Source organism: Salvia hispanica, chromosome 2 (genome assembly GCF_023119035.1).
Source record: "Salvia hispanica cultivar TCC Black 2014 chromosome 2, UniMelb_Shisp_WGS_1.0, whole genome shotgun sequence".
Classification (NCBI taxonomy): Eukaryota; Viridiplantae; Streptophyta; class Magnoliopsida; order Lamiales; family Lamiaceae; genus Salvia; species Salvia hispanica.
In genome coordinates, this window is record NC_062966.1 from 4018216 (window position 1) to 4030846 (window position 12631).

Consider the following 12631-nt stretch of genomic DNA (forward strand, 5'->3'; position numbering starts at 1 on the left):
TAAATATAAATAGTCTTCGATTCGTATAATGTACACGTGATGTGACAAGATCCTAAAAGTTCAATACAAAGTATCCATCAAGTTATCAACAATAAAAGATTAGATATAATATGAGAAAATATCGGATGATACTGTAGCATAAATCAACTAAATCGTTTCATTAGAACAATTTTATGCAATGTTTTAAAAACCGGACCGGACCGGCCGGTTCGACCGGTCGGACCGCGAACCGGTAGGTAGTCCGGTCCGGTTCACTCCTTTAAACCACCAATGCATTGAACCGCCGTGAACCGGCAGAACCGGCCGGCCGGACCGGTTGGACCGTGAACCGGAAACCGGTTTAATATTGTGTTGTTTAAAAATTTTTAAAATTTGTTGTTGGTAGGGGTTGAACTCATGACCTCTCTTCTACATAAGAAGACCTCTACCACTCCACCACATGAGCTCATTGAACAATTTGAACATCAAATATTTTTATTCATTAACCATTAAATTTTTATCTACAAATACTAATAATTCGTTTTAATTTTATATTCTTTAATATAATTGTTAATTATAATATAAATAATTATCATCCTCTATATTTTAATGATGCTCTACTTACCATCTATATTATTATTAGTACCATATAAGATTCATTATTTACTATAAATAAATTTTTTATATTACATACTTAATTTATATACCCTAGCTTTTGACATCAATGAATATTTTTATCTAAACTTAATACCTAATTTGTATTTAATTATAATATTATTTTACGAAATAAATTTTCTTAAATTAATAAACATCATCTATTTTAATACATAAAAATATTAAATTTCTTAATAATATATAATATATGTGTTTATTATATAATATATGTGTTTATTATATATTCCGGTTCAACCAATGGTTCGACCAGTGAACCGGTTGAACCAGTGAACCAGTAACAACGCCGGTTCGCCGGCCGGTCCGATTTTTAAAACATTGATTTTATGTTATGTATTTATGTTGAAAAGCGAGGTCCTCGCAGTAGATTAATCATCTAATTAATACTCCCTCCGTCCACGCAAAATAGAGCAATTGGTGTATGACACGAGTTTTAATATAGAATTAGTAAAGTAAGAGGGAAGGGAAAAAAGTAAGAGAGAAGAAGAAAAAGTAAGTGAGAAGTAATGTTAGTGGAATAATGTGTAGGGTTATTATTTGTTGAAAACTTTCCATAAATGAATGTGCCATATATTTTGGGGACAGCCAAAAATGGTAATTGTGTCCTTTTTTTTTGGACGGAGGGAGTACTATAAATTAATTAAAGTTAATACTCTTAGTACTTAGGTTTATATAGTGGTGTGTTATATTGTTAACCTTTTAAGTTGTTAACTCTGTTAACTCATCAACGCAGTGTATTAAAAATTTCAAAATGACATTTAAATATCAACATATAGTATCAACACAATTATGTGTTTACATTTAATGTGATCGTGTTGATATTTTTTATACACTTCGTTGAAGAGTTAGCAGAGTTGGCAACTAAAATTAGCAATTGATTACATCCCTATATCAATATCACTAATTCATAGCTATGCAAACTATATAATGAAGTGTGATCAATTGCTAACTTTCTTAAGTTGCTAACTCTACAAACTCATCAATGCAGTGTATTAAAAATATCAACACGATGATATTAAAATGTCAACACATAATTTTGTTGACATTTCAGTACACGGTATTGATATTTTTAATACATTGCACTGACGAGCTAGTAAAATTAGCAGCTTAAAAATTTAGCAACATAACGCACCCCACTGTATAATACTCCATCCGTCCTATAATAGAAGTCACTCTTATTGTAGGCACGGGTTTAAAGAAATGTAAAAAGTAGTGGGTTGGAAAATTAGTGGAATAGGAGATAGGGACGAGTGATCAAAATTTTGAATAGTAGGGGAGCTATTCTTGACTTGGGAAAAACACAGAGAAATTTTGGTTGATCACGTAGTTTGTGGTTGAGGATTATGACTTGCTACATCGGTTACAGTATTTGAACTATAGCAAGATGACACTAATATCCAACACAAGAGTTTTGTTGTATTATAAATTATACATATGGATCGAACAATAAGCCATCAATTTGTTGTAGTATTTTCGAGTGTTGGACACCATGTCCATCTCCCTCTAGATATATAAATTGTGCCGCTCTTCCAAGATTAGCTGCAGCCTCTGCCAAATCATCCGTCAAAGGCCAACCGGCCACCATGGCTGTGTTCATCTCCTTCCACGCCTCCCTTAACAAAAACCTAACGTGCTCTTGCGCCTCTTTCTGCGAAACATTTTTCTCCTTCATGTAGCACTGGACTGCTTTTGGCACATCACCCCTCTTCAGCTCAAACTAGGTTCAACAATGAGCAATCGAAGAAATTACAAAATGCATCTTATATACTCTTTTTGTCACTTAAAAATTGGATTATTTACCATTTTGCCCGCATTATTATATGTGAGTCTCGTTCTATTAAATTAGTCTTTTTAAACACCAAAATTTGTCTCTATTTATTGGTTTACGCACAAAACAAAACTTATTAATCTACTTGACGAAAACTAAAGAGTTAGGTACCTGTGTAGTCCCAAGATCATCAGCAAGCCTTAAAATCATTCCTGAGAGGTTAAGTATGTTATGATATTCGTACAAGCTCTCGATGACCCTTTTGTCGGTGCTCGAGTTTGGTAATATGAAATGAAGCTGGGATATTATCGCTGGCAACGAAATTGAAACTTTAGCATTGTTGAGATATTCTTCTAAGCTTGGTGTATAACCACTGTAATACCATTGAGCCTCCTTAAAAAATCCTTCAACCAAGCTTAACCACTGCAAAAAATATAAAAACAGATAAAACAATTTTGATTTATTTTACAAGTACAAATTAATTTAGAGGGGAACAAGAAGATACCGATTTTTGTAAATATGGTATAGTGATGAAATGTCGATCTATGAGAATATCATATGCCAACCCTGACACAAAGTTGTATAGTGCCAAATAACAAACTTGGATGTAATAAGAAAGTTGGCTTAATGATTCAATGTCCCATCTGAAATTTACTCTTAAATCAAATTTCCAATTCTATTGAAATCATAAATTAGCCAGGAAGACAAAATATATACTCACCTTCGGATTGTGTCAGTAAAAAGTTGCAATTCATCTAATGTGCCATACACATCATAAACATCATCTATAATTGTGATAAAAGTAATAATAATGGCTGCCATTTTCCTTTGATATTCATATTGACGAGGCTCAAACAATGCAACTGCCCAAAAGTAGCATTCCACAATCCTATCCCTAACAAATGGGAGCTTTTCAGCTAGGCATGAATTACTCCACCACCTAATTAATTAAAAACATTTTAAGAGATTCAATTCGTGCATAAATAATTCTATATGCCTGGACAAACATTTCTTAATTTCATACCTTGAGACATCTTTGAGTTCTTCTTGATATGTTGTTTGCTTAATATTAAAGTCGAGTTTGGCGAGCTCAAAAACAAGTGGACTCGCATCTGGCCTCTTCGCGTAAGCATCTAAGAACCATCTTGCATCAAGTTCTGGACTCCTCCAGTGAAGAGGAAGATCCAAAGAATGGCGAATCCACGATGACATATTATCGTCAATTTCCTCACTAACACCTTCGTCAAGTTTTTTCTGCAGACATTTTGTGGAAAACTGTCTTGCTAGCTCCAACATGTCTTCACCTTCCGTCAAAAGGAATGATGCTTCGTAAAGTTGTAACGTTCCTTTCGTATCGCGAGCAAGGCTTTCCTTGAAATCACGACCCTTCTCGTTCTTGAAACGATTAAATACTTCTGCAATTGAGATACAAGAAGATTATCAATCAAAGAAATAAAACATGTCAATTACATATCTTATTTAGTAATACTACCTTGGGAAACATTAAAACCTTGTTGTCTAAGAAGTCTGAATCCAAGAGCTGTGAAATACAAATCACTTTCATTGTCATGGAAACACTTGGCCTCATCATCATATATACAATCTAACATCTGCCTTATCTCATCTTGGAAAAAATAAGACAGTCCCAAATATTTCAAGTCATCAATCAACTCCAACTGTTGGACATGCTTCATCTTTTCCTTTAGCAACATCTTCACTTGCAAAATCAGTTCGTCTCTCCTTTTCAAATGCTTTTTCCCCTATGAAAATATATATACATAATATTGACAAGAATGAATATAATTTGCAACTGAATTAGTATATTTAACAAAGATGAATGATACCTTATATGAAGTGTTAACAGACTGAATATAATTGAAATCCCAAAGAGAAGGCTGGTAGTTTCCACAACGTCGGGTTTGATCAGCATCTACCTCTGTCGAGCAAGAAACTCGGATGCGGGGGGCTGGTGCAGTACGAGAGAAATGTATCGCATTTGAACGTCTCATCCTCTCTAAGTCGGGGAGGATCATTATCGGTATGCTAATGCTAGACATAATTTGTGATGCTCTAGTTGAATTGGTCTTCAAACTATAATGTTTGTGCTTTGTGATCTCTATCCAACTCTATTTATTGAAATCCTCTTGCAAAGTAAATTCACGTGTTACTTAAAGTTTGTATCTTAGCAGCAATTAAATATATGATGCAGTTAGTGATTTTTTGTAGTGACTGCTGGGCTATTAATTTTGGCAACAATAATTGAATTCAGAGCTGTAACTAAGCAATCAATTTTAGAGAATAAACAAATCAAATTTTATAGTAGTAGGTAACATTCAGGGAACTAAATGTTTTATTATATGGTTAAGTGCAAATTAATCAAACAATATAATTGTACGTTCGGGTTCGATGTTGATTGTCGATTGAATAGATCTTACTTCTAAGAAACTGTATCCACATGTAAGAGCGTTTGCGTGAGAAATTGGTGAATATTATTATGTTAGGAATTAGGATAGGATATATATGTATTAGTAGTTTGATTTATTAGACGATGTAGGTTCTTTGCAATCCATTATCTTGACATTTTGGATAGTGACAATAGAGAAGAGTTATACACTCCCTATCCCATTTTAAGTGGAGCATATCTAATTCAACATAAAATTTTATGTAATATTGTTTTACAAATAAAATAGAGACAATAAAATAAAAAAGAGGAAGATAGAGAGAATGATGTTTCTATGTTGTCATTTAGAGTAGGACGTCCGGAAAAGGAAAATATGACTTAAAATGGAATGGAGGGAGTATCGCAGACAAATCCATTTTATAAAGACAAAAAGTTAGAAACATAATTACTAGTCGTGAAAAATGACCAATATTTTATATCTGTTGGTTGTTGCCCACCGCTATAGATTAATACGTTTATAAGATGTCATACTGGCGGAAAATACTATACTTTAGTTTATACTCTCGTCGTATGATAATATGTATTATTGTTTTTTTACTTCATTCTAAAATAGCATGCGGTTTCTAATTTTAGAAAGTTCTTTTCCTCCTATGAAATAAGAATAATTCTTCAATTATTTTATCTTTCTATCTCTCTCTTACTTTACTAATTGTGCATTAAAATTTGTGTCCGATCAAGAGTGCATGTTCATGTGGGACGGAGGGAGTATTGTTTCCATTTGTCAAATGGAAAGAAAAATGATATACTTCATCTGTCCCATTAAAAATGAAACATTTTCTAAAATAGAAACAACATTATCTCTCCTACTTTATTTTCTCCTTATTAACGGTAACCTCCCCATCTCTAAATATGTATTATTTTGAATATTTTTCTATTTTATTGTCTATTGATATTATAGACATAATAAGTTATTAGAGGTTGTATTAAAAATGTATATTATGTGTGTATATTTAATAGAGAGATTTCGGATAAAGGGTCCAATTTCGCAGGCCTTTCGAAATTAAGGATTTAATTAGTTTACCTTTCGAAATATGGGATCGTGGCATGCGAATTTTTCGGAATAAGGGATTTTCGAATTTTTATATACTTAATCATTTTTGTTATCAATATTTTTTGCACAATATTTATGAATGGACCAAATTATCCTTAAGATTTTCACTACAATTTTAATTCTTTTTTCTCTAATTTTATTTTCACCTAAGTTGCAGATCACAGCTCATCACCGCCGCCTCCACCCTCATTCTCATCCTCCGTTAGCTGCCGTCCACCCCTTTCTCTCTCACTTCCGATCCATATGGAAAAAATCAATTACAAAAACTCAAATTCCCCCACCCTCTTAACGCGATTGCGTCCTCTGTCCAGCAAGCTAGATTCTCAACATCCCTCTCGATCTCCTCTCTTAAAGGAAGATCTCGCCGCCTCTTCTTCTTCGCTACAGGTCACCTGCTGCTGTCCGGCGAGGGTAGCCGCTATTGCTAGCCGCGGTCAAACTGCCGTCGTCGCAGGTCGCCGCTTCCCGGTGCCATTCCAGCTCGGGCTACCCCATTTTTCCCAATAAGTTCTTAATTCAATTCCACATTCTTTAAGGTTTGACTCTAATTTTGGGTTGTTCGATCAATTCAATTCAGTTTACGGATTACATGGATGCAAGTACATGAAAGAAAATTGGAATTGGATGATGGGAGAGATAAAGATATACCTTTGCAGTTCGATTACCAATTGAGTGGTTTATGCAATTGTGAAGAAATTTGGCCTTAGTGTGCAGAGGAATCGGACAGGGAGAGAGAGGGATTAAGAAATGGAGCTTTGGAGCTTTCAGTAGTTCGCTGGCGATGAGGTTGGAATTAAGAAAATAAATTGGAATAAAAAAATACTCCATTAAAATTGAGGTGAGAGTTTAGGGATAATATCGTCCATTCATAAATATTGTGAAAGCAATAATAAGAAAAAAGAAAACAAAACACATATAAATTCGAAAATCCCTTATTGCGAAAAATTCGCATGCCACAATCCCATATTTCGAAAGGTCAGCGAATTTAATCCTAAATTTCGAAAGGCCTGCGAATTGAGACCCTTTTTCTGAAATCTCTCTATTTAATATACACTTATATAGTGTGAGTAAAGTTAATAAATATATGTACGAAAACTATAGAGCAAATATTAAATAAGCTATAGGGGTGCGTTAAAATGACAATATCTCTTAAAATAATACAATACCATCATTCCTAGCTAATTATTTGTACACGTGGACGAATAATAAGGTGCCATGTGGCAGTAAAAAAAACCTCAAGTGCAAAAATCTCGGCCAACAATATACAACACTGTATATAGAAATTTTTTCTCGACAAGCAATATCCAACACGCTATACAACAATTAATAGATTGTTGTGTAACGTTTATAATATTGTTGTGTAGCGTTTATAATATTGCTGAATATGTGGTGTCACGGTATCATTTTAAGAGGTGGTGTCATTTTAACACTAACCATAAGCTACATGCCTACATATGCATAAACGTGCGGGTAGGAAATAGGAAAATAATAAGATTATGTATAGTTTCTTATTTTTATAGTAAGCAATGTAATTATGTGAATGGAAATATGTACAATAAATAAATAAATAAATGATGTCTAATTGTAAATGTATCTACGTATAGATCGACAAGGTATCTACAATATCTCAATTGGACAGCAATCGAAATTATATGCGACCTAAGGAAAAATGTTGGTACGTCATACGTGTACTTTTCATTTAATTAAATATAGGAGTATATTATTTTAATGTTGATAGGATTAGTTCAATAACTCTTCTCTTTATGGATAGATGAAATATGTAGTATGCTATTACATTATTATAGAAATAGAATTATAAAACAAAGACAAGAGAGAGACAGTAGAAAGGAAACAAAAATGAGAGGGATAATTCTCCGGCGAAAGGAAGGAAGACAGAAAAATGAGGGGAAAGAATATGAAAATTTTGATTAAAGGGATCAAAGATTGTAATCATGATGAAACAAAAAATTCGATTAATATATGGAATAAGATAAGTATAAATTATATTTTTAATTTTATTTGTGTTGTATGGTTGATTGCTATGTATTAAACTGAAATGAATATTGGAATTAGATGTGATATGGATATATGATTGATGCAAAGGATATATTTATAGATTGTATTGGAATTATTTGATAGAATATAATGTGGATATGTAGTTGATAGAATTGATATGTTTGATATACGGTGCTGAAAGTACATGAATCATATGATTAAAGAGGATTTGTGACGGTCTTGCACCGGATCTGAAAATACAAATGGACCTATGAGTCCAATTACAGAGGGACATTCGGGTCAAATATAGAGGGACCTATGAGTCCAATTACAGAGGGACCTATGAGTCCAATTACAGAGACACCTTCAGGTAATAGAGAATTCCCGAGCAGATACCAGGCTTGATTTGTCACAGAATAATAAATTGAATAGAGAGCCATATACATGTGGATATTGATTTGTTTATGATATTTATTGCTCATTATTATATGTATTGCTTATAGTATATGATCTATATTTGTTTATATTAAATGTATACGTGAGGGGGTCGGGGTGTGACATTAACTCACAAAACAACACTACATAAAAATCTCGTGTCAAAAAATTAATGTTTTATTTTGATCGGACGATGAGAGTATTCCCTCCGCTTCGCCATAGTTGAGTCATTTTTCGTTTTGGAAGTTTCTTCATAGTTGAGTCATTTCCATATATGGTAACTTTTTTCTCTTTCTTACTTTACTCTCTCTTATTTTATTCTCTCTACTTTATTCACTTTATACTTTATACTTTATTCTCTCTACCTTTTCCTCTCTCTTACTTTTTTTATCTATTTGTTTAACACACCCAACATTCATTTCTAAAACTCTGTGCGGAAAAGTTCCACCTCAACTATGAAGAAACGGAGGGAGTACTACCTCTATCCTTCTATAGCTGAATCATATTCCTTTTTGGGTTGTCCTACACTCCTATGGCAGGTCATTTCCATTTTTGGCAATAACAATACATTTCTTCTCTCTTACTTTATTCTTTATTCATCTTTCTACCTTTATCCTTTCAACGTTATGCTTCGTTTACTAGCTCACTTAAAACAATATTTTTTTAATTCATGTGCCAAAACGAAATGATTGTACTACAAAGGGACATAAAGAGCATGACATTAAAAATGAATATTTGGGTTTAGGTTAGAATTAGAGTTGTCAAGTGCGGGCCGTTTAGGTTAGAACTAGAGTTGTCAAGTGGGTCGGCCCAGACCCATTGAGGCCAAGCCTAGCCCAAGCCCATGTCTGAAGCGGGCTTGGCTGGGATGGGCCAGGCTTTTATAAATTTTGCTAGGCCCGGTCAGCTCACGTACACTTGCTAATTGGGCCCGGGCTGTATTTGGCTGGGCCAGCTGGACTTTGTTTAAATTTTTTGTATATGTATTTTAAATAAATGCTAAATATATTATTAAGGAAAAATAAAACATATAACTTGTATTTATATATTATTTAAACTAAATTTAATCTTATTTCATGTTCTCGATTCTATCTAAAATTAAGTGCATAACTAAAAGAGGAACCGATATAGTTAGTTTTGTTAGCATCGATGGCATAAACGTTGATTTTGCATTTTTAAAACTATAAGGTATGAACTAACTAATAAATTTAAAAAATTCTACAATTATTCATTAAATATTAAAATTTGAATTTAAAGACAAACTTCAGAATCATCTTTTTTACATATTGAATGAAAAAAATTAGATGCAGTCAAGATTTAATGTTGCATTCATGATATAGTTGAAAACTTGTCTAGATATTAGACTATTACTGTTTGAGTTCATTCATCGACATAAAACAAATTTGAACGATATAGAAAAGATTAACATGTCTCATGCATAAGATTACATACATAAATAGAGAAATATACTTTTTTAGTGATTAATCACCTAACTACATTAAAAAAACTAATTATATAAGATGGGTCTTTGATGGGCCTGGTCCTGGGCCGGATCTAGGTAGGGCTTGTGCCTGGGCCGAGCCTGGGTTTACAAAATAGCCTAATTAGAGCTCATCTCAACTAATGAGCCCAACCTACCGCTTTGTTTTACTAATGGGTCGGGCCTGGACCAGCCCATACCAGGTTTGGACCGCTCTGACCCGGCCCAGTTGACAACTCTAGTTAAAACTAAGAATATCGCATATCATATTTGAGGTTAAAAACTAAACTCTAACTTAATATAATTTTTTGGGACTTCAGTTTTTAAATAAGTTAAGTCAAACATATGCTGCACTCATGTTATATAATCTAAGATGGGTCAGAAATTGATCAATATTACTAAAATTTACAATTTGTTACTTCCTTCGTTCCATTATAAGTAAGACGTATTCTTTTCTGGCCGTCCTACTATAAGTAAGATATTTCCTTTCACGGCAAAAAGCACCACTTTATCATCTCTACTACTTTTTCTCTCTACTTTTGTTTCACTCCTAAAAATCTTTGGCCAAAAGAAATGTCTTACTCCCTTCGTCCCGCTGTAATAGAGGCGTTTCATTTTGAGCACTCATTTTAGAAATATGATACTCCCTCCGTCCCTCTGTAGTAGATGCATTTCTTTTTGGCACGAGATTTAAGAAAAAAATTGTTTTAAATGAGTTAAGTAAAAGAAGAATAAAGTAGAAAGGAAAAAGGTAGAGAGATTAAGGAAATTAAAGTACTTTTTGCCAAAAAAAAGAAAATGACTCAGTTACAGTGAGACACCCCAAAAAGGAATACGACTCAGCTACAGATGAACGAATGAAGTAATAAATAGTTAAAGTGGAGAAAGAGTAAAGTAAAAGACTGAGTTTTCTTTATACTATTCTCTCTCTCTTACTTTACTCTCTCTACTTTAACTATTTATTACTCCCTCTGTCCCATTAAAAATGCAACGTTTTCCTTTTTTGGTTGTCCCATTAAAAATGAAACGTTTCCTTAAATGGAAACAACTCTATCTCTACTTTTTCATCTCTATTACTTTACTCTCTCTTCATTAACTCACAAAACAACACTACATAAAATCCCGTGCCGATTCTCAAATGTTGCATTTTAAGTGGGACGGAGGGAGTATCATTTTTCCAAAACGAATGCTGAAAATGAAACGCCTCTACTGCAGGTACGGAGGGAGTACATGTAATGGGACATGGGAAGTGCTACTAATTAGAGTATTGATAATAATGTAAATTACATTTATATTTATGTAAATGAAACTTACAACACTATTTTGTTTAAAATATATATTATTTTATTATTTCTTTAAGTCACAATTTAAAAAAAAATGGTATGAAATTATCTAGAAAATTATGAAAGAAAATGTTTTTGCCATATTGATATGCACCTCATGAGTATAATAAATTATTATTCTACTCTCTTTGTCCAAGAAAAATATGAAAAACTGATATGACAAGTAAATTAAGAACAAATTGGTAAACTAAGAAAGATGAGGAGAATGGTATTATGGTAAAGTAATAGAGATGAGGAGAATGATAATTGAAGTAGTGTTAGTGGATATGGGCTTGTCCAAAAAAAAAAAACAACTTCATCAAATTACACTCACGAACATCCCCAACGATGACCCCGACGCAACCATAGCTCTTCAATTAAATCATTCTGGAGTCGAATATGGGCTTGTCGTTGGCGCATGTTGCCAAACGCACGCACCCGCTCGGCCCTTTCATGGGCTACCCCCATACGGCCACTGGGGGTGGCCACATCGTGGCTTGGACCGGCATCATCATCATCGTCACTGGCCCAATCAGTCAGTGCTGCAGCTTCATCTTCGACAATCATGTTGTGCAGGATAATACATGCGTACATGATATCAGCGATGCATTCCATATGCCACAACCGCGATGGACCCCTCACTATCGCCCATCTATTCTGGAGCACACCAAATGCACGCTCCACATCCTTGCGCGCTAGCTCCTGACGACTCTCAAAGTATTTCTTCTTTACTTCAAATGCGCATCTAATCGTCTTCATGAAGACATGCCACATAGGATAAATCTCATCCGCCAAATAGTAGTCTATGTTGTGCTGGTTGCCGTTGGCGACAAAACTGACAGTCGGACTAACACCAAGTTCTTGGTCGTTGAAAAGGGGTGACGACTGTAGGACATTGATGTCGTTGTTCAAACCGACTACTCCAAAGTATGCATCCAAATCCACAGCCGGTAGTCAGCTACCGCCTCAAGGACAATCGTGGGATGCTTGCTCTTGAAACCGGTTGTGTACAACCCTTTCCAGGCGGAGGGGCAGTTCTTCCATTCCCAATGCATACAGTCTATGTTGCCCAATATTCCCGGAAACCCGTGCTGATCCCCGTGCATATTCATCAGATCTGGCAGTCTTGGGGGTTAGGCTTCTGAAGATAGGTATCCCCAAATATCTCCCTAACGCCTTGACAAAAAAACTCCAGACATTCGCGGGCAGTTGACTCGCCGATGTAAAGGTACTCGTCGAACATGTCGGCCGTACCTCTGTATGCCAGCTGCCAGATTGCTGTCGTGCACTTCTGAATGGGCGTGTGGCCGGGTTTACCGACTGCATCCTCTTTGATCCTGAAATATTTATACCTACGCTCTAAAGCGCCAACAATACGAAGAAACAGTGGACGCCTCATTCTAAAACATCGGAGGAATAAGTTGTCCCCAAACCGCGGCTCTGGAGCAAAGTAATCTGCGTACAACCG

General features: G+C 34.6%; 2 protein-coding genes and 1 non-coding gene across 3 annotated transcripts; 1 reads left to right on the forward strand and 2 right to left on the reverse strand.

The window, feature by feature from the left end:
- Nucleotides 1–1938: 1938 nt before the first annotated feature.
- On the reverse strand, nucleotides 1939–4554 carry LOC125205633 ((+)-sabinene synthase, chloroplastic-like). Its single transcript, XM_048104682.1, has 7 exons — nucleotides 4264–4554; nucleotides 3912–4179; nucleotides 3444–3834; nucleotides 3141–3359; nucleotides 2925–3063; nucleotides 2591–2842; nucleotides 1939–2368 (listed from the first exon to the last, which is right to left on the reverse strand). Exons 1-7 carry the CDS (start codon nucleotides 4474–4476, stop codon nucleotides 2078–2080), a joined length of 1773 nt encoding a protein of 590 aa, XP_047960639.1. The 5' UTR covers nucleotides 4477–4554; the 3' UTR covers nucleotides 1939–2077.
- A 5185-nt stretch (nucleotides 4555–9739) lies between these two features.
- Nucleotides 9740–9840, forward strand: LOC125208733. Its single transcript, XR_007174212.1, has one exon. It is a non-coding gene; the product is annotated as a U6 spliceosomal RNA (small nuclear RNA).
- Nucleotides 9841–11493: 1653 nt separating this feature from the next.
- On the reverse strand, nucleotides 11494–12562 carry LOC125206143. Its single transcript, XM_048105436.1, has 2 exons — nucleotides 12361–12562; nucleotides 11494–12080 (listed from the first exon to the last, which is right to left on the reverse strand). Exons 1-2 carry the CDS (start codon nucleotides 12560–12562, stop codon nucleotides 11494–11496), a joined length of 789 nt encoding a protein of 262 aa, XP_047961393.1.
- Between the last annotated feature and the right edge of the window lie 69 nt (nucleotides 12563–12631).

Bases quoted from the DNA above. Each gene is read 5' to 3' on its own strand.
- LOC125205633 (XM_048104682.1), bottom strand. From the start codon at position 4,476: ATGTCTAGCATTAGCATACCGATAATGATCCTCCCCGACTTAGAGAGG. The intron at 3,835-3,911 runs GTAGTATTACTA...TCTCAATTGCAG, and splicing joins AGGTTTTAATGTTTCCCAAG to AAGTATTTAATCGTTTCAAG. The intron at 2,843-2,924 runs GTATCTTCTTGT...TATTTTTTGCAG, and splicing joins TACCATATTTACAAAAATCG to TGGTTAAGCTTGGTTGAAGG.
- LOC125206143 (XM_048105436.1), bottom strand. From the start codon at position 12,562: ATGAGGCGTCCACTGTTTCTTCGTATTGTTGGCGCTTTAGAGCGTAGG. The intron at 12,081-12,360 runs GTCTGGAGTTTT...ACTTTGGAGTAG, and splicing joins CGAGTCAACTGCCCGCGAAT to TCGGTTTGAACAACGACATC.